Below are 27913 nucleotides of genomic sequence, written 5' to 3'. Positions count from 1 at the left end.
TCTTCAGTCATTGTAGCGCTTACAGCCTGCTGTCACAGCATAGTTTTTCAGATCCTCACTTAAGTCCGCAAACCATGGCTTATCAGAATGCGTTTGCCTGTGTGTTTCTTTTGGTCCCCAGAGTTGGCAATGATGAGAACATATCAAACACCTGGAAATTCCTGTCTCATTCAACGGACTCACTAAATAAAATCAGCAAGGTCAATGAGTCAACAGAGTCCCTCACTGATGAAGGTAAGAGGAAGTTACGGCCTGTATTGCACGCACCTGTACAGACTCTGTGCCCGTGCCATTGCCCAGAATGCATGTGCTGACGGCATAGTGGTTTTTGCCTCTTCCTTACCCGTGTGAAGATTCTCTAAACTGTCTGTAAAGCTTCAAATGCTTTATAATGAGCTGGTGATCACACTTGCCCAGTTGTTAGATAGTTGTCCACTGAAGGATGCCGTTGATTTTAATGTGGTCACACTCCAGTACAAAGGCTCTTTCTTCCCCTAGCCTTCTATGAACATTCAGTTCCCAGCTCTTTGGCGCAGTTGTAAGCCTATTCTCTTAAACAGATAGAGTCACCAGGACTCTTACTGCTTCACATAGGAATCATGTCTTAACCACGTTTTATTTATGTGACATTTATCATCCTTAACCAAAGTCTTGAAGATAGAGTATGTCACTCCTGAACAGAACATTATCTTCTCTAGTGAAATACGCATTCTGTGAACATCCCCCATATGAGTGCTCTCGTGAAACTACACCCTGAGGAACGTCCAGTGTAGGTGTTTTAGAGATCACAGGTGCAAGATTCTGATACTGATTTTTTGGTATTTTGAGGAGTAGGTACAGACATGAATGAAGGACAGCTAATGGGAGACTTGGAGATTGAGTCCAAACAGCTGGAGGCAGAGTCCTGGAGTCAAATAGTGGACAGCAAGTTTCTGAAACAGCAAAAGAAAGACGTGGTCAAACGGCAAGAAGTGATTTATGGTGAGACTGCTCATTTGCTCTGTTAATACTTGATTTGCTTTATCTGGCATTATTTATCAGGTGGTTTATTGGGTTGTGGAAAGTCAATTTTCAAGTATGTAGCATCTCAAAGATTTTCTTCAAAAACTTTGAGGAGAGAGGAGGATATAGGTCAGTGGTAGAGTACATGCTTAGGTCCTGGGTTCAGTCCCCAGTACCGCCATTAAAAAAATAAAAATAAATAATAATATTTAAATAAATAAAAAACAAACAAATAAACCAAACCTCCACTCCCCCCTAAAAAAAAAAACACACTTTGAGGTATAGACATGGTCTTATTTCTGTCCTTTTCTCTCTCTTCGAAATTGTTTTCTTCAGTTTTATTGCACGTTGTGTTTAATCCGAGTGCTTATCTATGCAGCAGTCCTAGAAGGAGCTCCCTAGTGACAGTGCAGTTTAACTCCCCAGCTACCCTAGAAACTAGACTAAACACAAGTCTTTTCTGGGATATGGGAACACAGTAAATTATGAAAGGTTTGGAATCCAGTGAAGACCACTCTGGAAACCGCCATTTAAGTGTGATGGAATCCAGTGTGCCTGTCAGCAAATAGCGTGAGGTCGGGTGAAAAACAGAGGAATAAGATGAAAACAGGTCAGGGAAAAGACGGTTGCTGACCCAGTTTTAAAGTTTAAACTGGGCTCTAAATATCCTTAACACAAAAGTTGGGCTCTTAACAGCAGCAGACGCGTGAGAACCCTCCAGGAGAGCATTCCTGACCGTTAGGCTTTGCCCCTGCTCCAGAGCTGATGCAGACGGAGTTCCACCACCTCCGCACACTCAAGATCATGAGCGACGTGTACAGCCGGGGCATGATGACGGACCTGCTCTTTGAGCAGCAGATGGTGGAGAAGCTGTTCCCCTGCTTGGACGAGCTGATCAGTATCCACAGCCAGTTCTTTCAGAGGATCCTGGAGCGGAAGAAGGACTCTCTGGTGGACAAAAGCGAAAAGAACTTTCTCATCAAGAGGATTGGAGATGTGCTTGTGCATCAGGTAAGCAGTGGAAGGGTCTCTTCTCACACACACCTGGGGAAAGCGGAGCTTTGGGGCCCCCGAGCTGTGGTTCACATCCCAGCTCTGCCGTTTGTTCTCTGTAAGCTTAGGCAAGTAATTCAGTCTCTCCAGTCCTCCGTTTCCTTTTCTGTAGATGAGGACAGTAGACTTTCTTTTTTAATGCTGTAAATGTAAAAGTTAAAAAACATATATGTAATAGACTTTAATTTTTAATGATGTTTTTAAAAAGTAAAAGAAACACATACACGAAGTACCTCGCATATATGGTAGACACTCAGTAGAAGTCATGTTTTCTTTCTCAGAGCCTGCGCCACTATCAGAGGTAGTGTAGTTTAAGAAATCAAAAAATATTTGTTGAAAGTCTCAACTTCTTATGCCTCAAATCAAAAGGAATTCATTTATCTAAAAACCACCTGAGCCTAAGAAGTTGACAGGAAATCATCTATAAAATAATTCATAAAATATCTCTTGCTAATATTTCCATCAAAGTGTGTTATGGTTTCAATCCTACATCAGAAAAAATTTGGCTAAAAATTATTTTGATACTTTCAGATGTATATGTCATAGGCAGTTTTTAATGTTTATTTTTAAAGTGTTCTTTTTGGAAAAAAAAATCTTTTTTTTTTTTTTTTTTTTTTTTTGCTAGTATAACCTTAGCAGGCAGAGGGGCATAACCTCACATCTGACTACGTCCTTTTCACCAGCAAAGCTCTGCCTCATTGTAGAAGCAGAGACTTAACGTGCTGGAATGTTTGCCTGAGAATTGGAAATTCTGCCCTCCCCTTGTATTCACGAGCCTGTGCCCCTCAAGTGTCTATTGGGCATTTACTCTACCGTGTGGAACCAAAAGGTACATGTAGTTTAGACCTCAGCCCTGTGGAACTCACATTCTAGGAGTGAAAATAGGCATGTTATGAAATAAATGCAGATGCATTATAAATCAATAAAAAATGTTAAGTAAAAAAAATGCAAATTCAGTCTGGTGGACGCTTTTACACTGACAAGGCCTCAGAGTGGGAGCGGCCAGCTCTCCAAGTGAGGACCCTCCCTGCCCAAATGTCCCCTCTCCTGCCCTTTTCCGTGTCTCTCCCTCTGCCCGTCTGCCCTCAGACCTGCACAGGTTACTCATGTAGCCTTGACTTGTGCTGTTTGTAGCCCCTTGTGTTTGTGCACGTGCTCTAGTAAGACCCTGACAGTAGGATTCATGTCTTAGCCCCATGGTGTCCATTTGTTGGTTCTGAGTGTCCAAGCTCAAATCACCCTTATAGGGCACGTGTGATGGCAGCAGATCACTTTAAGTCTCTCTGCCTCAGCTCCTCCTGTGACAAAGGGGAAGAGCAAAGGCTACACTGAACGTTTTTCCAAGTTCTCTAGAAAGGATCAATTTGTGTTGTCTCCAGAGACTGTTAGTACAGCAGAAATCTACACATAGCATGTGTCACAGGGCCCATGTACAGAAGCTCTCAGGTTTACCCCAAAGTGCACGTATCTTCAGATAAACCATTGAGATTACACATATTTGGGAGTGATTTAAGGGTCACAGAGAATTGTTAGGACTGCTGAACCAAGGTAAGGAGGATAAACATATCCCCAGGTAATGAGAGCTGGTTCTAATGTCTAATCATGAAGAACTTGTAGTGAGTTTCCTTATTTTATTACTATGTTTATGATAAGTGGAAGTTAGAACACATTTTGCATTTCTTATGTGTACAGTATATAACAGATATACCTGTATTATTTTTAATATAGGTGATGGCTTTGTTGAAATATTCATATGCCATATGATACACATTTAAAGTGTGCAGTTCAGTGTTTTTCAGTATATTCATGGAGTTGTGCGGCCATTACCACCATCACTTAGAGAAAATTTTTATCATCATCACCTCCACCAACTTCCCCAGTCCTAGGCGGAAGCTAATCTACTTTCTCTGTTGATTTGCCTATTCTGGACAGTTTATGTAAATGGAATAAAACAGTATGTTGTCCTTTGTGATTTGCTATTTTCATTCACACGCATCTACCACATTTTATTTATCCGTTTGTCGTTTGGTGGACACTGGGGCTGTTGTGAGGAAGCTGCTGTGAACATTCGTGTGCATATTTTTGTGTGGACTCCTGTTTTTATGTCAAGGAGTGGAATTGCTGGATCATATGGTAACTCTGTATTTAATTTTTTGAAAAAATGCCCGACTGTTTTCCAAAGCTCCTGCACCATTTTAATTTTGGGGGGAAATTTATGAGAAAGCTGTCTTGAGTTTTACAAATAGCCTGGAAACTTTGTACAAAATGATAACATAAGTTTCACACCCTGAGTCACGGCATGATTTCTGTTCTCTTTCCTCTGCAGTTTTCAGGTGAAAATGCAGAACGGTTAAAGAAGACGTACGGCAAGTTCTGCGGGCAACACAACCAGTCTGTCAACTACTTCAAAGACCTTTACACCAAGGATAAGCGTTTTCAGGCCTTCATGAAGGTATCTATGTGAAACGTGAAAATCCCCATCGTTGTCCAGAGTGCTGTGTCACCATCAGTTTTAGCTAGAGGCTTCTCCCCCGGGTGGTTCCTGACACTTGGTTTCCTCCCTTGCAGAAGAAGATGAGCAGTTCCATCGTCCGGAGGCTTGGAGTCCCCGAGTGCATATTGCTTGTAACCCAGCGGATCACCAAATACCCAGTTTTGTTCCAAAGGATATTGCAGTGTACCAAAGGTGGGTCTCTTTTCTGACTCAGTCTTGTTCGCCAGCGGCCTGTTTTCTGTATGTCCAGCAGCACTAGGGAGCCCACAGAAGAACTCTTCCATGTCTAGTTCGACTAAAAGAGATCCTGTGGTTGCATTAAGGATTCGGTAAAACAAAAACATAAATAAAAAACTCGTTGCTCCTCTCCCTCCCTAAGAGGATTGGGTTCTTCTGCTTTAGAGCATAGCATGTAATTGCATGTTACCTGTCACACTGAAACGTCTTAACTGTTCAGAATCAGACTGTGACAGAGCGAGGAGTGGGCATGTGACCTTTGACCTGACAGCATGCTCACAAAGGGAGAAGAATGACGTGGAGCAGGAAGGCAGGGTTCCCCATTGTCTGAAAGGATCCGTTAAAAGCAGAGTGATTCTTCTCTTCTCAGACAGCACAGTGGAGCAGGAAGACCTGGCTCAGTGCCTGGGCCTGGTGAAGGACGTGATTGGCGCTGTGAACAGCAAAGTGGCAAGTTACGAGAAGAAAGTCCGTCTCAGTGAGATCTACACAAAGACAGACAGCAAGTCGATCATGAGGATGAAGAGCGGTCAGATGTTCGCCAAGGAGGATCTGAAGCGGAAGAAGCTTGTGCGGGATGGAAGCGTGTCTCTGAAGAGCACCACGGGGAGGTTGAAAGGTAAGGCTCACTTTTGTCTGGGTCTCAGTGTGTGCCCGAGGGGAGCAGGCGGAATCCGAGTGTGTCTGCTTAGAAATTCACCGCCAGGCCGCTCCTGGGGACCTGGGTCCAAACATCACACAGGAGCAGCAGTCGTTCACTTGCTCCTAATCTGTCAGGAGGGACTGGTTTGAGATGGCTTGCAAAACCATATAAAATATAATAAAGGTAACAAGAAAATGATGCAGTCGGGAAATGAAAAAATATAAAAAACAAAGCAAAGGGTAAGATTAATACAAAAAGGAAAGCTGTTTTGGAAGGCGTGCTCCCCTACGAGAGATGGACAAGAAATTCGGGTCTGGAGTCTGGCAAAACAGTTGCCAGGAGGGAAGAACACCCGTTGGTTACACAGTTCCTAGGGTCTCTGAGATTAAAAATCCATCACGCGTTCTGAAGAAATGTTAGAGGAATTTTCAGCCCCTGAGACCTTAGAGAAACGTAAGTTTAACTCACATCAACTAGATTTATTACTAAACCTTGTTGTTCATATCTTTTATCTTTCTCTAAGCAAAAGAGATCATAAAAGATACTCATCCGCATTTGGTTTTAGTCTTTTACTTTTAAATGATGAGCTCCATCAATTTAAGGAAGTTAGGAGGTTTGTTAATTCATCTGTACACCTGGTGGTGTTTTAAATCATTATTTTCATCAAACCTGTATTCTCTGGGCCTGTATGGTAACTCCAACCGCACCAGTAGCCTTGAGCATCCCAGCCTGCCTCCTGGCCTCAGTGAGCTAAGCACACAAAGCCCCACTGGCATAAAGCCCACGTAAGTGAAGTGTGTGCTGCTGCCGCCTCCGAGGGGTGCGTCCTGCTGAGGTTACTGCTGTCAGAACTCCCAGGAGTCCTTAGCTAGAGCCTCACCATGCTGATACCAAACAGTGAAGAAGTCCCAGGCAGTCTGCTCGGCTCAGAGGTGAATGAAGCAGGATCAGCGTGAGGAGACTTGCAAGGATGATCTTGCTCTCGCAGTTGATCCTGGGTGCTGGAATGGAGGCATGAACTCAGGATGGGGAGAAGGGGTGAGAAGCAGCATTTGAGTTAAGTCTGGAAGGATGAGGAGGGAGCCAGGCAGAAGGGAGGAGTAAGCCTGGAAACATGGAGTTGAGGGGTCTGGGACATCAGGAAGGGGGGACAGTCGGGGCTCAGGCAGGCAACAGAGTGAGGTAGGGAGGACTGGCAGGAAATAAGGCTGAAGAATCGGCTGAGGGTCAGGTTGGAGCAGGTGCGTACTCCAGACTAAGGGGCTGACAGCAGTAGTGGTGATGGGAGCAGGCAAAGAATGCGTTCAGAATCAATGGCTTTAGAAGGAAAGGGATGAATTAGAGTGTGTGTAAGACAGCCGCAGGGGCTTTGGAGAGTCTGTAGGAGGGAGGAGAGACTGGGGACTGAAACCTGGGGGAGCAGCTGTTGGAGGGCCTCAGGGAAGGGTGCACCGGGCAGGGTCATTTCAGACAAAAGAAATACCCCTTCCTGCCACCAACCAGCTGGGTGTCTCACTGCTCCAGAATGAGCTCCATGATCCCTGAGGCTCCTTCCTTCCAGCCCTAATACTGTGTGATGTTCAGAGTCCCACAGTGGAGGCTCTGACCACACTGCTGTTTCGAGGCCGTCTTCGAGGCAGGCTGGCGGTTGAGAAACGCCTGCCCTCTCTTGGAAGGGTGGGTTTCCTAGAGCTGCTGCTGCCCCGAGCCAGCGCTGTGTTCTTTCTTACACAGCAGTTTGTTTATTCATTCCCAAAATAAAAACTAATAGATCCCAGCTGTTGGAATAAAGTTGTGGTCAAACCAATGGCAAAAGGATAGGTTTTCTGGCCTGAAAAGTCTCCAGTGGAGAGAGGAGTTGGTGTTTAGTCATTTCACCCCCTGAGTGAGGTCATGCGGAGAACAGCCAGTACTGTGTTGGGTAACCTTTGAAAGGGGTGAGATTGTTTTTCTCTGATCCACTGACACTGATCCTATAAACTTCAGGATCCAACAAAGTTGAAACTTGTGTTTTAGAACTTTTGGAGGGGGGGCAGTCACCTGAACTATTTAAAAATAAACTTGAAAAAAAAACTTGTCAAAACTAATGGTAGTGCATGGAAAATTACTGTGGTCCAGGCTGAAAAACTAGACCTCCCTAGGAATCAGACATCCTTGCTTCTGTTTTCTCCATGGCTTTGCAATGAATTACACAGAGAGGGGACCCCAGTTGTGGCAGAAGTGATTGAAAAGACTAGAAGGGGCCTGACCCCCTGGGAGGAGGCTACATAAGTGAGTTCCACTCTTTCCCCAAGGAGTGGTAGGCTCCCCTTCCCAGAGTAAAGGTGATTCACAGGGCTGGTCTGTTGGATTTCCAGGAATGTCACATTGTGTCCTGAAAGGAATAATGGAAAATGTCACTGCATGCTCCAAGAGAATTAGAGCAAGAGTTGGTGACATTCTTTTGAGTCCTGGATCCAACTGGAGATGTTAACTTGGTTTTTGTTTTGTTTTAATTGAGAAGAGAAGGCTGTTTCCATGGAGCAGAAAGGTTGAGGTCGACTGTGATGTGTTGGAGCTGAGGACAGAGTCACTGTTGTCACGTGTACCTGTGAGATCAGTGGGCGTTGTCAAGCCGTTCTTGTCCTCCTGGGCGTGTGGAAGAAGCCTGCTTTTCCTTAGACTCAGAAATGTTTATATCACCTTCTGGCAGCTTTCCTGTCTGCTGTTCCACGCCTGTCCCATTACTATGATCAGAAGTTGAGAAATATTATGACCTGGGATTTTGTGGGATATGTTGCTGTTTAACATCTGTTAAAATCCTGCTTTGCAACTTTAAAGTATTTTATTTTTAAAAATCTTGCATTGCGGGGAGGGTATAGCTCAAGCGTTAGAGCGCATGCTTAGAGTGCACAGGGTCCTGGGTTCAATCCCCAGTACCTTCTCTAAAAATAAAGAAAGAAACCTAATTCCCACCCCACCCCCCCCGGCTTGAAAAAGGAAAAAGAATCTTGCCTTATGGGATATATCTTTCCAGCACTAAGCGCTCAAACCTTCCCATTTGAAAACGCTGCTAGAAATCCAATGACCAGATGTGGGTCCTGCAGAAATATCCAGTCCTTGCCTCGGAGGAGTGTGGTCTCCATCCATTGTGCTCTGTGGGCGTACTGCTGAGTTGTCCTAAGAAAGTGCCCCAGAGGTGCTTAGCTGTGCCGTGGTCATTGTTCTCTCTTCCCTTCCCCCACTTTACAGAGGTTCAAGCGGTCCTGCTCACTGACATTTTAGTTTTCCTTCAAGAAAAAGACCAGAAATACGTCTTTGCATCATTGGTAAGCTGGATTAATTGCTCATCTGTGTGTGTGACTGACAGTATTCAGAGCAGCGAGGGGAGGTGCGGAGTGTAGCACTGCTCCCCCGTGAAAACTGACTGGCTCAGGACAGATGTCTCTGAGTCATTTCTCACACACCCTGGCAATTCTCTGCCCACCTCCTCCCAACCCCGCATTATTTGTTCCTTCGTAATCCCTTTGAGAGCCTTGGCCATTTGCTCTAAAAAGAAGCCTGTCACTGGAGTATTTCTCACACATTCTGTCTTATAAGTCATACAAATTTGTAACATTGCCAACCAGATTCTGACAAGCCTGAAAGGGACTCATTGCTCGATGCTTCATAGCCTCAAAGTCTCATTTCCTTTTTGGAAATCTTTTTCTGTTTGATAAAATGTAAGTGAAATAACAAGCTCTTTCTTTTTCTCCTAAATTTGCCCTTTTTTGTTAAGCCATATGCTTTCAAAAGGCGCCCAGTCTTACCTTAGATGGAAGTTGTCCTTCAGAGTTAGAATATTGCATCCATGTCTTCTATCTGCCCTCTCCCCTTTTTCCAGGACCAGAAATCGACAGTGATCTCTTTAAAGAAGCTGATTGTAAGAGAAGTGGCTCATGAGGAGAAAGGTTTATTCCTGATCAGTATGGGGACAAAAGATCCGGAGATGGTGGAAGTCCATGCCAGCTCCAAAGAGGAGCGGAACAGCTGGATCCAGATCATCCAGGACACGATCAACACCCTGTGAGTCAGACACCCCGGCCCCCCTGCCCCGCCTCCTGGTGCCTCTGTGGTTTCAGAAGGGAACGGGCAGCCTGCAGAGTAATCGACATCTGAGGAACATTTGCTTCTGTTTTGGCCGTTTTAGGAACAGAGACGAAGATGAGGGAATTCCCAGTGAGAATGAGGAAGAAAAGAAAATGCTGGACACCAGAGCCCGGGAGCTGAAAGGTAAAGCTGGTGGGAGGGGTTCAGACCCCTCACTGCCTGTCAGGCATCGGTGGCCACGGAGGGGGCCCCTGCTGCTCCTCGGCTCCAGGCTGTCCTGGCGGCACTGGAAACAGAAGAGAAAACAAACCTGAGCCGGCACAGGTCCCAGTGAGAAAACGGCTGTAGGAACGTGTCCGATGCTAGATCAGGGACATCGATTCTCTTGTCTCGGTATCAGTGTCCTTGGACCCTGGTGACATTCTTTCTACTTTATCACGGAAGAATTTGCCAGAATTCACGGTCACATCTAAGGTTAAAACAAAAAGGAGAGAAAAGTACTTGAGGAAAAGAATTTTCCAGTTAGTCTGTTTATCACTGTGCCGCACGGCATGTTCCAAATGCGTTACGAGGTAATTTGGGAGAGGTGTGCTTATGGGTTGTGTTTGACTACTGTTTGTTGCGGCCTTTCATGTAGTCTTATCAGCATCCTGGCAAGATGTGTACTCTAACCCCATTGTGCAGATGAGAAAGCTGAGGCCCGCGAAGGCCGGGCAGCCGAGGGTCACATGCATAGTTCATGGTGGAGCCAGGACCCTGCTCCCTGTCTTCTGAATGCCGGGGCCGAGCGCTCTCCCCTCCTTGCCCGTGCTCACTGAACGTTCCGAAGTAAAGACGCATGTGCTTTAGGCGGAAATGAGGCCCAGAGTCAAATAGGTGTAAGCACCCAAGGAGTATAGTTAGTCCTTCAAGCTGGGAAAGATGGTAACATTCTGTGTCAGTGAGGAGAAGAAAAAAAAAAGATGGACAGAGCTAGACTGGTGCTAGCATCACATCAAATTTCCTGGCCTGTGACTAGGACGGCAGAGAGGAGTACTTCCTTCTTGTAACATGTGCAAAGCACCTGGCCCGGCCTGATACTAGGTGCTGGGGGTGCAGAGTCCTGAAACAAAGTCCCTGCCATCGGGAGGCCCGCACTCCGGTGAGGGAGACACATGTAAATGACAGGCCACCTAGGCCATGGGCACACGTGAAGTGTCTGGGACCCACGAAGCCCGCCTGCGGTTAAGTCTCAGAGAAGCTGACACAGGAGCTCTGTCTGGAAAAACTGACCTCCAGATGAAGAACAGTTAGGTGAAAAGTGAAAGAGGACTTGGCCCATTTGCCAGGGAGTGGCGTGTTTGGTGTGTCTGGAGAGTCAGGGCTGAGGGATGGGAGATTTAGCCAGGAAGACACCAGGTCTTAAAAGGCAACAAGGGAATGACATGATTTTTTTTTTTTTTTAGCAAAATTTAAACTTACATTTTAAAAAAATTGGTAATGAAGTGAGTTGGGAGAATTGTTTGGGGGTTTGGGGGACCCCACTGAGGAAACTGGAAAAACTAGTTGGGAGATTCTTGGAAAAGTCTGGTGAGAATTGGGTTGGAGGAGGGATGGATGTGGGTAAGAAATAAGGAACTTCCATGGATGGTGGGGCAGGTGGAGACAAAACGTCTCCCCAGTGTCCAGCTTGGGCAATGGGGGGATGAAGCTGATGGGGACTGAGGAAGAGATGAGAGGCTACAGGGAGTCAGTGGGGCAGCAGGAATGGAGAACAGAGCTTTCTGACCTGCAGAGAGCAAGGCATCCAAGTGGAGATGGCCACTTGACAGTGGGACTCAAGATCTGGTGCTCAGAAAAGTGGATGGGGCTTGGGGTGCTTTCTGTGTACCAACACATAGGGAGTAACTGAGGCCATGGGAGTGAATAAGGTCCCTGAGAGGAAGGTGTGTCAGGTATAGAAGGCAGCCCAAGATGGAGCCGAGGTGGATCCTGGCGGGGGACCCTGATACTCCCTGCAGAGGGCAGGTCTGTAAAGTGCCCAGGGAAGGAGTGGTAGGAAGGAGAGAACCAGCAGTGTCCTCAAAGGGAATGTGCTGGGGGGTGTGGGTGTGGGCAGTTTCAGAAGGAGGGAGGAATCATCCATGCTGGAGAAGATGAGATAAAAGACATCATCAGATTCAGTAGTGAAGAGTGAAAAGAGCAGGTGCAGAGTGATGGGCAAAAGCCACAGAAGAGTGTATGGGTTGAGAAATGAACAGGAGACAGGAGAGTGGAACAGAGTTCAGACTTGTATCAGAAATGCTGGCGTTTGCCTGGAGAGACCCTGGATAGTCTTCCAGGTAGAAAGTCCAGATTAGAAACTGGATACTGCCTCTGATGAAGAAGAAAGGGGGTGTTCCCTGTCCTCCCTTGCACTGCCACAAGGTGGCGCTCGTGTCTTAGTCGTCTCCTCACACAAAGCAGTCGAGTCACCAGACCTGTTGTCTGTCCACCTGCAGAACAACTTCAACAAAAGGACCAGCAGATCCTGCTCCTCCTGGAAGAGAAAGAGATGATTTTCCGGGACATGACTGAGTGCAGCAGCCCCATGCCAGAGGATGGCTCCCCAACTCACAGCTCTAGAATCCTCTTCCGCTCCAACACAGAGGAGGCTCTCAAAGGAGGACCTTTAATGAAAAGTGCAATAAATGAGGGTAATTGACACCAATAGTATCTACCACTTTTTCCTTTTTTGTTGTAAAACAAGGCACAAATAGAGAAAAGAGGCCAGAACATACTTTGCTTTAGCAAATTTTTATCAGGTGAGCATCCTGGTAACTACTGCCAGGTCAAGAAATAAAATGTGGCCAGACCCCTAAAAGCCCTTCCAATATCCTGTCCCCATCAAAGCTCTCTCCCTCCCTTCAAAAGGGAACAGGTATTGTGACTTACAGTAATCACTTAGGTTTCTTTATGGTTTTATGGCCAAGTGCCTATCCATACACACTGTGGTTTAGTCATGGCATAGGTTGTTGATATGGCTTTTAAGAGTCTTAATTTATAGTAAATTGAGTCTTAATTTACACCCACCCCACCATCCCTTTCTTTTCCACAAAAGTTACCCTTGAATAACCAGAGCTTTTTGACCTGTATGTTTCTCTTTGTGGATTTTATGGTCATCGTCTGAAGGTGATTAGTACTTTTAAAATATTATTACAGACTCATGAATTTAAATATATCTGATGGGCTTTCAAGTCGTTGCAATTCTTATCCTTATGAAAAGCTCAAAAGGTCCTCTCTTTGCCAGTGAGTGCCTCTGTTCGGCCTCTGAGTCCTTTCAGCGTGACCCCAGCAGTTGTTGAGAGCCTCTTTTCTCTTCGTATATTAAGGTGATCTGGTCCCGTCTTGTGATGATCTGCCCATATCTGGAATCAGCTGTTTTCCTAGATCCTCTGGCTTCTTTCAGTGGGAAATGATGTTTTAAGACCACAGTCTAAGTACTAGGGATGGTCACTGCTACTTGGGTTTTCGTTGTTACTAGGTTGGGCCTTTTCAGTGGACAGCTTGGGGGGAAATATATGTGTATGTGGCAACGAATTCATATTGATACGTATTTTATGCAAATTGTGGGCTACAGTGTTTTTACTTAATTAACCTCTTCTGTATTACATCTGTATCTCCTCTCTTCCACGTTGTGAATCCTTGTTCTCAAGGATACATCATTGAAATAGAATATCCTGTATTTCCACCCTGGCTTTGTCCTACCTTAATACACATCAGAATTATAGTACTAATACGACTCTCACTAAATATGATTTTTATAAGCTATTCTCATACCCCCTTTTTTTAACAGTTGTACTGTGTCTACACTGTCAACTTACAACCATCATACACGGCGCTTTCTCCTTTTTAGCCCTGACCCCATCGTCTTCATTCTGCAAGGACCACCACCAGTTTTTATGTCATGTCCCTCCAATCATGCGCCTTTTCTGAGATACCTACCAAAGAATAAGCTTCAGACATCCAGAATGACTGGAGGGACATGATGGGTTTTTCACATTTCAGAGATGTACTCTCAGATCACACCTTTCAGTGTTTTCCCTGTTTCCTTGCTTTGATTTTCTTCCTCAGGAACTCCCCCATCCGTGTGTTGGATTATCTTCGCCTGTCTTCAGTACTCGTTGCTTTTCCATAATACTCTTTGTATCTTTATCTTTTTAATGTTTAAATATTCCTCCTGTTTTCTTAAGTCATTTTCCTTTGGGTGTACTTGCTCTCATTTTCATAATTTGACTTTGTTGGTTTTCTGTTGCTCATTTTTATGTGAAATAAATTTCCTAAATTTTTAGGCTCAGATAGCCTTTTTCACTTCACTAGACTGTTCTGTTGTTTTCATCCAGCGTTTTTAGAAAATATTTAGAAAATATGATGGTTTGTCTTTGAAGATTCCCTGCCTCTGTTTCCTCCCTTATTCCACCTGGACCTCCTTTTTCCTTCATCTCTGTTGCTTGTCTCCTGCTCGGTGAGTTTTTGTTGTTTTGGTTTGTTTGTTTGATGTTTACTAGCTCACATTTAATAGATTAAGTTACTGTAAACAATTAACCTCAGATTTAATTATTTAAATTCCCTCAAGGATTTTAATCTACATTTACAAATTTAAAATATCTGACTTTCACAAGTTCTTCAAAAGCCTCCCAGGCCAATACTATAAGCCTAACGACCAAAATGTTCCTGTCCACCTAAGCAACTCCTATGAATCACATAAAGCAGAAGCAATAACACAGTGGATCAGGTCAGGACCGCTTACTTATACATTTAAATGCTCTTAGAAACTCAGTAAGATTCTCTTAAACCTTTTTAAGTCAAAGTCACAAGTCTAATATTAATTAACCATTTCAAATTAAAATCGATTCACCTCTCACTTTCTCCAGTACACCAGATTCTTTTAAATGTGTTAAACATCTTGAAAGAAAACATACAGAGATCATCGCAGCTAGCAAAAGGTAATCCTAAATTTAATACAAAATAATATTACTGGGTTTTTTTTTTTTCATTTTCATACTCTTTTTCATGAAAGGTTATTACAGGATACTGAACATAGTTCCCTGTGCTGTACAGAAGAAGCTTTGTTTCTTCTTGCTCAGTTTTTATTCCACTGTCAGCATCTCCTCCTTTCTGGGGGACACTGCTGCCCTGGAGGGGACCCCCACGTGCTCAGATTTGAGAATTCAGATGTTTAGAGTGCTCTAGCCCCTGACCTCAACATGGGAGGGGCAGAAGCCCTCCCCAGTTCTCAGATTGGCCCACCTTACTTTCTAGAGAACTCCTTTTGGCTGCTTTGGATCTGACTCCAGGAGCCATGCTCCTTTCAGTAAATTACTCTGCCTTCCCTGTGCCTTTTCAGATTTCCTAGATCTCAGGTAAATAAGGCTGAAGGTTTCATCTCTGCATTTCCAACTAAAACACATTTCTTGAGCCAAGAGCTTTCTCTGAGCAAAGGAAGTCACGTAGTCCCTTTGGAATTTTCTGATCAAGTTCCCTGTATGTATAATGTATTACCATGAGATTTTCTTTTTCCCATTGAAAGAGATGTCAGTTTTGTGTGTTTCCTTTCTTCCAGTGGAGATCCTTCAGGGTTTGGTGAGTGGAAGCCTGGGAGGCACACTTGGGCAGGCTGTCAGCAGCCCTGTTGAGCAAGAAGGCGTGGTCGGCCCTGTTTCCTTGCCCCGGAGAGCAGAGACCTTTGGAGGATTTGACAGCCATCAAATGAATGCTTCCAAAGGTCAGTGATTTTGAACTCATGGGCTTTATGGGCAGTCCTTAACCATCCCAGCTGAAAATGACCTGTTCTCCAGTAACGCCATCTCTTCTGTCCCAGTAAGTCGGTCAGTGTTTTCGTGAGATCCTGGTAAGTCTCTCGCTGCTCAAACACTCAGGAACCTCTTTCAGTGTCTCGTTCATTTTCTGTAATAAACCATATTTTCCTGGGTCTCAGTTAAGCTATAACCAAAGGAGTAATAACACTTGCTTTTTCCTTTCTGCTTCTTGTTCTTCTGCATCAGTAAAATTATTAGTAATCACTTTGTTGCCACCAAGCGACTGTCCTCTTTTTTTGGCATTAACGGGATTCAGAACTATTCTGTCCCTAAGCGATATATATCGTATTTTCTTGGCTAATCTGTATCACAACTTTAAAAAAACAAAAAATAGAAACCTTGTTTGTTTGTTTTGTTTGTTTAGGAAGTGAGAAGGAAGAGGGCGACGACGGCCAAGACCTTAGGAGGACAGAATCGGACAGTGGCCTGAAAAAGGTATTTCTTTCTAAAATACACCAGGTCCTCCGTGGCACCTCCCTCTGAGTTCATAATCTTTGAAGTTAGTCCAGTTTGATTTTGTTTTGAATGCTGTTTTTGCTGTTTTTATTTGTTGCTTTGTTTTAAGAGGAAAGTATATCTTGAAGCAAATAGTACAATTAAGATCCCCACGTTCTTGACTGTTCGGCCTCTGTGGCTTTGGACACCGTGTTTACATGCACAGCTCTGGCCCCGGGCTGGGCCAGTTTCATTCGGAGTCTTGTCTCAGTGCCCCACCCCAACCTGGACTCTGCAGGGCTTCAGTAACCGTTCCGCCTCAAGTCTCCACTACCCCACAGCCTTAGGAAAGAACAAAAATGGGAAGTCACAGTGTAACTTAGACACACACTTAGTAGAATTTTTGCCTCACAATCTTCATTTTTTTTAATGCACATTTTTGTTTGTTTTATAGGGTGGAAATGGTAACCTGGTATTTATGCTTAAAAGAAACAGTGAGGTAAGAACATTGTGAGCTATTTAAAGGAATATGACTCTGTTATAGTTGCTAGGTTAGGAGTGGTCGTTTCTGTTCTGCTGTAATCAACCAGCTGGCTCCTGGCTGTGACCTGTGCGTTTGTCAGTTTCCCTTCCCTGGCCCCTGGGCATCATCTTGTCATTTTGCCAGAGTGACTGTTTCCTCAAATGGCCTCTGCTTCTCTGTCCTTGAGACGCCCCTTGCTTCCTCTGAACATGGGCCGAGAAGCTCCCAGGGCCGTTTCTTTCCATCCAAGCACATTGGGTAGAATTTGTAGCTGCCTCTGCTGTCACACAAGCCTGGCACCAAAAGCCACAGTCTGGAACACGGCAAATTAACTTGTCAGTAATTCTGCATAGTAATAGCTTCTGCTACAACTCGAGTTGCGTTTGCCTCTTGAAGCACTGCTTTTCGCTCCTGTGTGTGTCGCTCTAAAAGTAGCCATGGTGTCCCCTAGTTAGAGATCAGGTTCCCATGCAAGTCTCTGACCTTCCCTCAGCTGAGCTCCGCTGACCCCACGGGATCACCCCCTTCTCTCACTGTCTCCCCCTCTCCCTGGGTCCTTCTTAGGAAATCCTCTTCAAGACTACCAATGTCCCCAGACTTGGTTGACTGAGCATGTGACCGTGTGTGACACGTGACAGTGGCATGTCAGGGCATGCCTCTAAGGATGTTCTCTGTGTTTCTTCCTGATTCTACTGTAATTCCTTCAACCCCTGAGGAGCCTTATCTTGACACTTCAAGTTAATCTTTCCGCTTTCCCCTAAAACACAGAAGGATATTGTTTTCTGTCTGTCGGCATGTGTGTTGACTGGTGTCCTGAAGAAAGCCTCTTCAGTGTGTTCATCCTTGAATGAAATAAACCTGCGCAGTTACTCTCTGGTGCTGCTTAAAAATTAGCCCTTAGTTGACTTTTCCACTTGGCAGCTTCCCCCCACATTAAGCGGGAAGGGCCGGGTCAGAGAGGGCAGGAGGCGGGCGGCTGTCAGGCCTTCCGGGGGGTTGTACACCGTGGGTGCCCAGCCAGAGTCAGCTGGCTTCTGTGACTTCCCCTCTGTTTATTAAGAATAAACTTAAATGAGAGGTAAAAAGTATTCTCAGGAGAGCTAAGCCTGATCATTAGGTTTTTGTGTTCTAAGTATTGTAAAAGGAATACATGTTCATGGAGATTTGAAAAACATCCAATAATGTAAAAAATGAAGAAAAAAAAAGTAAACATCCCAACACTGAGAAACAGCTACTGTTAAATGTTTGGTGTTCATATTTCCAGTCTTCTTTTTCTCCAAGACATGTATTTGTGTGTCTAAGTTTGTGTGAGTGTGAATCGTGTAAGAACAGTTTCACACAATTTGTATCCTTACTCCCTGGGGCTTCACGTCCTGCTATTTTCCTCTTAACACACAGGACGAGCGTTTCCCGGGGGCGCATTCATACACAATTTGCTGTTTAACAGCTGCATATTATTATGTTCTGTGGCATAATTTATTTAATCTTGCCAGTGGTTAATCCTTTCTCTGCTTTTTTGCTTCTTGAATGATGCAGCCAAGAGCATCCGCATGCGTTTTTTTGCCTGGCTCTGACTGTTTCCTCAGCGTGCCTGCCCCCCCTCTCTAGAAGAGCCATGCAGTGCTTACCCCGTCAGTACAACAGCACCCATTCTCGCCTCACTTTCACCCACACTGGGAGTTATTTTTTAATTGACGTTTTGTTGGCTAGATGAGTTTCAGGGGTTATTTATCTTTTGCATTTATCTGATTTCAAATACAGTTAAATCACTTTCAATATGTTATATAATTGGCCATTTGTATTTCTTCTCTTGTGAATTGTGGTTTATGTTCCTTCCCTGTTTTTCTACGAAGGTGTTCGTTTTTCCTTCTTATTGATCTGAGAGCCTTTGTTTTAAATCAGATTTTTTTGTTTGCTTTTCTGTTCAGTTTGTCCTTTTTTGCATTTTAATTTTACACTTTTACATAGTAAAAGTTGAAATTGTGTGTGTGTGTGTGGTTTCTTCTATTGCTTCTGTCCCTGAAGAGGTTTCCCTGTTTCAAGATGAGAAAACATTTGCATTTCTTACAGCTCTTTTACAGTGGTTTTCTACACATAACATTTCAATCCATTTGAGTGGGTTTTTTTGGGAGCCAGGATCCTAACTTAATTTTTTTCCAAAGGTTTAGCCAGTTTTCTCAGAACAATTCGTTGAATATTCTTTCCTTCCCTGTTGATTAGAAATGCTACTGATATACTAAATTCTACAGTTTGCTTCTGGGATTTCTGTTCTGTTCTGTTGGTCTGTGTGCCATTTTTGTGCCAGTCACTTTAAATCATTGGCGCTTTAAAATACCTTTTAATGTGTGCTCAAGTCCCACCGACACAGTCACTTTGTTTGATCTTGTTTTGTTTTTCTTGGCTCCTTGTACCTGCTAATTCTCTGTGGTGCTTTCAGTGTGAAAATACTAGATTCAGATGCAAGCCCTTTGCTGTGTGCTGAGGGGGGTTCTTGTCGGATGACACGCCCTGTGACGGGGTCTGAGCCTCAGACTCTGAGGTGATGGTCCGTCGATTCCCTTGCAGCAGGTCATCCAGAGCGTCGTCCATCTCCACGAGCTCCTCAGCACTTTGCAGGTACGTGCGCTTCTCTCATCCCTTCACTGCCTTGTTTCCAGACAAACAGTGAGGAGGGTGTCGTTGGCCGGGATCCTTAAGGTTTATTGGTTGCTTATGGGTAAATGGGGCTCTCAGGACGAGAAAGGTTACAAGATGCAGCAGTTAGACCATCTTGGACCTTCTAAGACCAGAACTGATGAGCACATGGGGTGCTCCCGGGCACAGAGGAAATGGTTTCAGTCTAGAAGGGCTTTGGTACGATGACAAGTTTCCATGTTCCATGTGTCCGGTTGGCATTTGGATAGGCTGGCTCTCCCAAAGCAGCTACTGTTGTGGTTTCTGGGGATATCCTTAAATTGTGCTCACTTCCTTTCTTAAAGATCTGAGCAAGCCAGTTCGTACCTCCTCTTGCCTCCAAAACACACCTCCCAGCTCACGTGCTGGTCACAGCCAAAACCCATTGGACCAAAACCAGAGCCCCCGCAGCACACTGCCATTCCTTTTTGGCCGCTGCCCAGGGTTGTCCTGGAGCCTTTTCCCCAGAGCCGTTAGAAACCAGAGGGGAGCTGTCATCTGTCCGAGGGATCTCTGCCCGGGCAGAGGTACATGTCCCCGCCTGTCTCGCTCCCAGGGGGTGGTGCTGCAGCAGGACAGCTACATCGAGGACCAGAAGCTGCTGCTGACGGAGAGGGCGCTGACGCGGACGGCCTCCCGGCCCAGCTCCCTCATCGAGCAGGAGAAGCAGCGCAGCCTGGAGAAGCAGCGCCAGGACCTGGCCAACCTGCAGAGGCAGCAGGCGCAGCACCTGGAGGAGAAGCGACGGCGCGAGCGCGACTGGGAGGCCCGCGAGCGGGCGCTGCAGGAGCGCGAGGCGCGGCTGGCGCTGCGCGAGGACGAGCTGTGGCGCAGCCGTCAGGACCTGGACCGCGACCGCGAAGAGCTCCAGCAGAAGAAGACCAACTACCAGAGCGACCTGGAGCGGCTGCGCGCCGCCCAGAGGCTGCTGGAGCGGGAGCAGGAGCAGCTGAAGCGGGACGCCGAGCGGCTCAGCCAGAGGGACGTGTGCCAGGTACGGAGCGCGGTCGGGGCGGTCACCCCCAGGGCTAGGTGGCGAGGCGAGTAACCAAGAGCCGTCTGTGCTCCGAGCATCCCAAGAGAGTAGGCGGAGCCGGAAAGGCTGATTTTACAGCATCTGTTTGTATACCACAAGGGGGCGGGCGAGGAAGTGAGTTTTGCTCTCCCCTCTGCATCACTGAGAGGTTGAGAGCAGAGGGAAGTGGTGCTGGGGCTCTGTCCAGGGGAGTTAATGGCCACCTGGGGCCGACTGGCCCTTCCCCCAGCCCTCGCTGCCTTAGGCTGGAGTGGCCTCAGCGTCTCTGGGGATGGTGGTCAGTTGTCCAGGACTTGGGGAGCAGTCCCTCTGCATTTTGCCACATGAGAAATCAGAATGGCCCCACCAAAGGGAACTTGTAGCTGAATGAGGGCAACACACCGAGGACACGGGCCCCCGGAGCACAGCACCCATGCTCACAGAGAGCAGGTGCCCACGTGAGGGGTCGGTGGGCATCAGCCTCTGGGAGGAGCCCATCCCAGCAAATAGATGGGAGGCAGCCCCTCTGGGAGAGATGAAACTCCTGCTGGGGGATGTTCAGATGCCTGGGCTCTGCATAATTTCTGATTTGTCTCACTGCTGTTGATGAAACCTTTCTTCTTCTGTAGCTGCTACTTTTATGGGAAGGTTTTACATAAATGGGAAGCACACTGACTCCTGAGTTTATTTCGGTGGTTATTCTGAAACAGGGACACTTGTGGCAGGTGGGAAGCTTGGCTGCGCACAGACCCACCTGTCTGTTGATACTTATGTTGCCATTTGTTTTATCCACTGACTTTGGACAGTGAAAGACTGAGAGACAGACATCTTCCAGAGGACGCAGCCTGGCTTCCTGCGGAGGTTTTCACTGATGTGGGGGAGCAGCCAGTGGCTCCTCTGTGTTCTTTATGACATGAGGATGGATTCCACCCCCATCCCAATAGTCAGCAGGGCTTCCACAGGGAAGGCTGCAGGGCACAGAGACAGCACAGAGTAGACTGATTCTCTATCTTTGGTTTAACCTTTGACTGGGATCCTGGTATAAGCTCGCTCCACCTCCGCCCTTACCTGAACAGGCCCTTATAATCTCTTAGCCCTGAGATAACTATCTGTGTCCCAGTGTAAATCAGTCTTCGGCTAGCAGCTCTCCCTGTTCCTTCAGAGAGTGGGAGTTCTTTTCTAAGCGGCCTCATCCAAGGTACTGTTAATTCTTTATGAGGCTGATGATAAAAATATTACTGGTATCAAAGGTGATGTTTTTAACACTTTCATAGATACTACTTGGGGGAAGGAGTAAATGGAACTGAGAAGTTGGGAATCTTTGTGCAGTGCATTCTCTTGTGTCCAAGGAGTGGGTGCACATGGGGCGGACACAGGCAGTGATCTGGGCAGCGGTCACTGAGTGGCACAGGGGTGCTGCTGACCTCCACATCAGACCCTTCTCTTGTCCACCTGCAGGTTTCCCATCAACACACCAAGCTGCTGAGAATCCCATCTTTCTTACCAAGTCCCGAGGAGACCCCCTTGCCATCTGCACCCTCGATACCCAAATCAGGGTCCTTTGACTCAGAACTCTCAGTGTCCCCAAAAAGGAACAGCATCTCTCGGACACACAAAGAAAAGGGGCCTTTTCACATACTGAGTTCTACTGGCCAGACAAACAAAGTACCAGAGGGTCAGAGCCAGACCGCAGCATCCACCTCCACCTCCATGTCCACCTCCACCCGCCTGTTTGGGTTAGCTAAGCCAAAGGAAAAGAAGGAGAAAAAAAAGAAGAACAAAGGAGGCCGCTCCCAGCCTGGTGGTGAGTTACACACACCAGGCCAGGTAGTCCCTGGACCCTGAAGAGTCGGTGGCTTTAGCAGCATGGGAGGGGTTAAAAAACAGAACAGTCATGCATTTCACCAAAGCCACTTGCTCTGCCTACAAAGGACTATTGGAACTTCCCCTAAGAGCACAGATTCAGAGAGCAGTTAAGAACCCTCTTTGCGTGGCATGTGTATGCAAAGTTGAGGGTGCGGGTTGCTTTTCTCGGGCACGTGGTGTCCGGTTGAGGGGCTGAAACTCACCTGACTGAGGCAACTGCAGTCTTCCCTCCCTTTCCAGGCCTAGTCCAGTAATAATAATAACTAGTGCTCGGTGGGCACTTTCCAAGGGCTGCTTTACTCCTCCAAGTGAGGTGCATGGTGCTAACCCCTAGACAGGCTGGGAAACTGAAGCTCAGAGGGATTACCTGGTGTTCCTGCCGCCACAGGGCTCGCGATCACACCATGCCACACCAGGGTCTCAGTCCTTCTCGTGAGAACTGCTCTCTCCCTTCTGTGTGGGAGACGAGAGATTCCTGTTCCCAGGCCTACTTATAAACAGCAGGCCTAGTGTCTCTGCAAAGTTAAGAGATAACTGTAGACAGGACAGCACTGAGGACCTCATTTGCTCTGTCAGTTGGGAAGCCCCAGCATGCAGGAGTTGATTGCCCACCAGCCCGTCATCTGTTTGCATCCCAGAAGAGGAAGAGAGGGAATTTACCAGTGAAAAGAGCAATTTTTTTCTGAATTTCTCTTTCCGTCTTGGTTTCCCCTTTTCCAGATGGCCCTGCATCGGAAGTACCCACAGAGGGAGAAGAGATCTTCTGCTGACCGCGCTCCTCTGCTGAGGCAGCTGCCTCCTGTCCCGGCCAACGGTGACAGCCCCACCTCCTGCTGTTCTGTGTGCACACTCCTATCCTGATGCCCGGCTCTGCCCTAGGTCCCATACCAGAAGAACAAATGGTCTTGGAGGTCAGAGTGGGGAAGGAGGCCAGGATTGGTGACCCCACAACTCACAGGTTGGGGCTGGCCCTACTGAGGATGTTACACCAAGAGTAGTGGCCTCAGAAGCCCAGGAGATGGTTTTGGACATGTCAGGAATTCCTAGAGGCTGAAAGAGTGTTTCCAGATGAGGTCTGAGACTGACTGCCTTTTATTTTGGGGAACAGAACCAAAAATCAAAGAGCAGATAGTTTGGACCTGATCTGTACAGGTACAGTACCCATCTGCGTGCACACAGGGAGATGCCAGATGGTGCACGGCCTGCACCAGACGCCTAGTTGGCTGGCTCAGCTCAGCTCTGTGCAGGGGGCGCTACCTGGCTCTGCTCAGGTAGTGTGCTCGGGGTCCCCCCAGCCCGGCTCCCTGAAAGCCCACCCATGCACACCTCACCCCTTTGTGCGTGTATGTCTTCTTTCACTTTAGAAGGGACAGCAGATGTTTGTGGAAACCAGTGAGAGAGGCTTGATGTGTTTAAAAGGCACCACCTTGATTTGGGTGTTTCGGTCACTGGAAAAAAAAAAAAGTAATCTTATCAAATCCAGAAAAAATCACTTACTGGCTTACAAAGTTACGTGCCCATGTATCCTGGACATAGATGAAGTAGAGAGGCCTCCTCACCATTACCCCTGCACTGTGACACTTTTTGGTTGTCACCAGCCATTTAGAAGAGGCCACGGCCTCCTGGCAGTATTCCTGAGACCTCGTGGTGGTTCCCAGGGAAGCCCCTGCTGCTTGGCCCTCGCCGTGGGAGAGGGCGGCCCTGTGGGTGCTCCTCCGCTGGGGTCTGCCTGCTTCTCCTGTCGCTGGGCAGTGCCCGCCGCTGTCGCAGACAGTTGGTGGAGAAGTCAGTTCAGGCAGTGGTGTGAAGCCCGAACATAGTGGTTTCCACCAGTACAGACTGAGACAAGCTGGCCCAGAGGGGATGGCTGGGGAGAGTTCTCCGTCTGTCAGGAGGCCTGGCAAAATTTGATTTCTTAAAAATCTTTTTAAATCTGAAGGCCTGTTGTTTATTGTACCCTGCCCCTTGGAGATGCCACCAGTGCTGCCTGTTTGTTCTTTTCCTTCTCTCCCTCTTTTTCTTGTCCCACTGTGTTTGGATCTGTATTTCTTGAGGCTCGTCACCAGCTGGGAGGTGCAGTGCATTTCCCCCGAGGCCCCTGCACCTACCATGAGGGGAGACCCTGGAAAATTCTGTGCTTTAAGTGTAGCCTTTGGTTCCTGCTCTGTGCCCCTCAAGAGCATGGGTCTTTGAACATACTTTTTAAAAACAAAGAAAAAAATCTGTCACTTGGTGCTTGTTGATGAATTGCAAGCTGGCCTTGCAGATGGAGATATTTATCTTTCAGTTTATTTGAAAGAGGTCTGGTTTAAAATTTTGAGCTTAGATTTGTTTTATTTATTTGTGTGTGTGTGTGTGTGTGTGTGTGTTTGTATTTTAAGGGTGAACACACCAGCCCGGTGGTGCAGCTGTCTGGTCAGTGCAGGGAGTGAGGGGCAGCCCGCGTTGCTTTGACTCCTCTGTGACTGTCAGAGGGCCCCGAAGTCCCAACAGAAAATTAAGATTGGGGAAGGGGGTTGTTTCCTTCCCTCCTCCTACCCCCACTTCATATTTTGACCAAGGGATGTTGTCTTCTTTGCTTGAGAGTTAAGAAACTTACCACCCATGGGCTCCATTTGCCTAGTTTTATCATGGAGATGTCTTACCCTTCAGAAACACACTTTAACAACAGAACCAGATGATTTTCTATTGAATCATCATGTGCTTCCCCCCGCCCCCCGCCCAAGACCCTTAGCCAAAACGTTGCTTCTTGCCACCAGTCTCTTTAGCTCCAAGTGACAGCTGGCCTGTCAGGTCCACATGGAGCTCAGCGGTCTGTCCTTGTCACTCCCTTGGCTTTCCCCCTGTGGGTCCCTGTCTCACAGAGAAGAACTCTGCTGGAAGGAAGGGCTGGTGTGTTCCCCTCTGTCTGTGTCCCCGGAGGCCAGGCCTCCCTGTCTCTGGGCTTGAAACCAGGGCTCAGTGCTGGTGGGATCTGCTCTCACACAGCCTCTTCACAAAAGCATCTAGACACTGAGTTTCTATACATAAGTGCACAGCTGGATTTCAGTTTTAAAGTGTCTTTTACTCCCAGCTAGTCAGTTATAAAGTTTCAGTTGCCTTGAGTGTTTGGTGGTAGTTTTTCAGAATGGAGATTTCCCCTTTACCCACACCCTACTAACTTAAAATAATTCGGTCATGTTCTGGTTGGACAAGTTGAGAATCAGAGACTCAGAAGGCAGCCTTCCCCCAGGACGCAGCCTCCAGTGAGGGGAGACCACTCGCCCGGGCCCGGGCTTCTCCGCGCCTTGTCCTGTTTCCCCGTGAAGGAGAACTCGGGGATTTTGTTGTGCTTGGGGAACTTCGGGTTGTTGCTGCTCCTGCTTTTGCTTATGACCTTGAGGCCTGCTCTGACCTTGAGACCCTCCCTGGTCAGAGTCTAAAGCCCCGTCTGGGTTTCCTTCCCGTGGGAAGGGACTGCCTCCCAGGGCGGCTCACACTCAGTTCCCCGCAGTGCCCCACGCTGGGCAGGCTTGCTTCTCCACCATGTTCGCAAAGTCAGGTGCCCGAGCTTGTGTTTAGGTTTTGGGGGACAGGTGGAGACACCAGCCAGAGTCCCCAGGTTCCCAGAGTCTAGTGAGTTTCCTGGAAGGAGGCTGCATCTTCTCTCAAAACTGACTTCATCTCAGTCGTCATCCCTGTCGGGGGGGCGTGTGCACTTTAAACACTCTCAACGGTTAGCTTCACTTTGGAGACAATCAGCTCTGATAACTGTTTTCTTTGAGAATGGAGAGGAGTAAACACGTGCCAGTTGCCATAGTTCAGCCTTTGCCAACATTCCATCCTGTGCCCCGTGAGAGCTGGCTGTGGGGAAGAAATCCCTGCTGGGATTTTTTTTTGGAAAGGTACGAATCTTACCTTTTTTCCTCTTGTGTCTCAGGGTAATACCACTAAATGTTATTCCTTTGCTGATATCCCCCCTTATTTGTTGTCTTCCCAAGCGCCTAGTATTAACAGTGGTGAGCACAAGTTTTTAAGACCCTTGGAGTTTGTTGTGCCTTTATTTGGGGAGTGGGTTTAGAGCATAGGGATTTAATAAGTAAATTTAAATAAAAGCACCATGACCTCAGCAGCCAGGAGTCCATCCCGAAGGTGCTGTCACAGAAGTGCTTTGTATTTCATCTGTTGGCCCCAGAGCTGCTTTTTCCACAGCTGGTTCTTTCTCCCCAGGGATTTGGTATCGGCCTTGGAGCTGCAGCTGTCCAAACAGCGTTGATGGGGGGCCAGTTGTGCTCAGAGGACAGCCAGGCCCTGGGAGGGGAGCTGAGGGAGCCTGTCCTTGTGAGGGGGCTCCAGTGGCCATAAAGAGGGTGCTTGGAAGGGACCCCAGACACTGCCAGGGGGTGTCGAACCCCCACCCCACCCACCTGGACACTCTTAGAATGTGGAAGCCCAGGAAAACCCTCCCGATGGTTGAGGGGATGTCTGCCTTGCCTTCCTGCAGCAGGACCGGGGGGGACACGCGCCAGTGGTCCTGGGGTCGCGGCCCCGCCTGGCGCTGTGGCTCTGATGGATCCTCAGAGACAAAGAAGAGGACAAAGAGTTTGTTTGGGTTTGGTTCTTCATTTTTCTTTCAATGTAGCCTAACATTCCTAGTTAACCAGAGCTTTGGAATCTGCTGCCTGCTGGCCAGGTTTTAAAAGGAAAAAGCCTTTTAATGCTGCCATAGAAGAAGGAAAAAAAAAAAGGAAGGGAAAAAAACAAAGGCTTCTTTCCGTGTACCAGTCTAATTTAATTTGTCAAAAGCTTGACAGGCCTTGAGTTAGTTCTCCATCTCGCTAAGGTTCAAAGACGGGCAGACCCAACTGGCTACGTCTCTCCTGCCATGGCCATGGCAGCCTGCTCCAGACGCCCCGGCTGAGCCCCGCCTCTGCTCACCCCCGTCCTCACCCCTCTTGATGGCCTCTGCCTTTTGCAGCCACCTGCCAGGATGGGCAGCTCGAGAGCACTGACGGCGACCCGCTCGTCGGCTGGCCCATGGTCACGGTTTAGCCTGTGGTTCCGGCGTGTCACCCCGCCAGGCATGCAGGAGACGCAAGAATGTGCAGGAGGGCGATTACATACACCTTATACCTCTGCTCTCGTTCGTTGTTCTCAGATGCTATAAGAACATTTCTGTGCTGAATCCTATTCAGTAAAAAGGGGTTAAAACTCAGATGCTGTATATTAATTTGTAATTATGTATAAAGTAAAGCAGTTTTAAACTGTAAAGATTTTTTTTCATTGTTTTCTGGAATTTTGTCACAACATATTGGCTTTGTATTTTATTTATCTTCCATTGTAGTTAGTGGCTTCAAATTCTGTAAAGTTCCCCTCGACCCTTTCAAAAAAAATAAATAAATGTCCTGTAAATCTCGATGGTGACTGTAATCTCTTCCTGTCCCTGTTGGCTTCCTGCAGAGTCCCAGGATACTCTGGGTTCCCGGTAAAGGGGCACCCCCGCCCCAGCTCCCAGGGAGCTTCTCCACAGTGAAACCTCGTTTCTGTACTCTCGGGAACAGGACCCAGGACGACAGCCCTGAAGCACGAAGCGGCTTGTGGGGAACTCAACGTCCCCAGGAGATGGACCCTAACCCGGGACGCCAGGAGTGCAAACCATTTCCAGTTAAGTCAGCGCAGTAAAAAAAACATCCTCTGCAATCGATTCTGCTACATAAAAAAGATGAATGTTTGCCTTTCTTTGCCAACTTTTTTCATCCCAGCCCACCCCCGAACAAGGGCAATTACCAAAAACTAATTCAGGAGGAAGAATTGCATTTGCATGTAGCCCTACAGGGATTTAGTGGGTCTGATCCACTGAGAAATTGCTGGAATACACAGCGGGAGCCGTTGCTGATCCTGCCTGCGGGTGCCTGGGCCTCTGTTCCTGAACTGCTGGCTGCCTCTCGGAGTTGAAGCCTCCTGTCCCTATGAAGGCCCCTCAGTCCCCCGGGCCGCAAGGGGCGTGGGCACAGCTGCCTCGGTTCTGGCTCTGCGCTCGCAAGCTCCCTGTCCCTCCCCCAGCGAGAACCAAAAAGAAGAAAGTCCT

The 27913-nt window shown here is 47.2% G+C and overlaps 1 protein-coding gene across 15 annotated transcripts in view; it reads left to right on the top strand.

Annotated features, from left to right (window-relative positions):
- Nucleotides 1-27243, top strand: part of AKAP13 (A-kinase anchoring protein 13) — a 293283-nt gene extending 266040 nt beyond the window's left edge. For 6 of the 15 annotated variants that reach the window (XM_032469408.1, XM_032469409.1, XM_032469412.1 and 3 more), the window contains 18 exons: nucleotides 122-234; nucleotides 829-981; nucleotides 1763-2013; nucleotides 4382-4507; nucleotides 4624-4741; nucleotides 5157-5405; nucleotides 8661-8737; nucleotides 9292-9473; nucleotides 9598-9680; nucleotides 11978-12172; nucleotides 14390-14461; nucleotides 15079-15240; nucleotides 15699-15769; nucleotides 16224-16268; nucleotides 18858-18908; nucleotides 19522-19959; nucleotides 21439-21784; nucleotides 22567-27243. In XM_032469408.1, coding sequence (XP_032325299.1) covers nucleotides 122-234; nucleotides 829-981; nucleotides 1763-2013; nucleotides 4382-4507; nucleotides 4624-4741; nucleotides 5157-5405; nucleotides 8661-8737; nucleotides 9292-9473; nucleotides 9598-9680; nucleotides 11978-12172; nucleotides 14390-14461; nucleotides 15079-15240; nucleotides 15699-15769; nucleotides 16224-16268; nucleotides 18858-18908; nucleotides 19522-19959; nucleotides 21439-21784; nucleotides 22567-22616 — 2782 coding nt within the window. In that variant the 3' untranslated portion in view covers nucleotides 22617-27243. The remainder of the gene's footprint in view (nucleotides 1-121; nucleotides 235-828; nucleotides 982-1762; nucleotides 2014-4381; nucleotides 4508-4623; nucleotides 4742-5156; nucleotides 5406-8660; nucleotides 8738-9291; nucleotides 9474-9597; nucleotides 9681-11977; nucleotides 12173-14389; nucleotides 14462-15078; nucleotides 15241-15698; nucleotides 15770-16223; nucleotides 16269-18857; nucleotides 18909-19521; nucleotides 19960-21438; nucleotides 21785-22566) is intronic. The other 9 variants (XM_032469414.1, XM_032469413.1, XM_032469406.1 and 6 more) reach the window with 5 other exon arrangements.
- Nucleotides 27244-27913: the final 670 nt, after the last annotated feature.

The sequence above is a fragment of the Camelus ferus genome, chromosome 27, assembly GCF_009834535.1.
Source record: "Camelus ferus isolate YT-003-E chromosome 27, BCGSAC_Cfer_1.0, whole genome shotgun sequence".
NCBI classification, from domain to species: Eukaryota; Metazoa; Chordata; class Mammalia; order Artiodactyla; family Camelidae; genus Camelus; species Camelus ferus.
The sequence above is the reverse complement of the archived record's forward strand: the minus strand, read 5'-3'. Positions and strand labels throughout refer to the sequence as shown.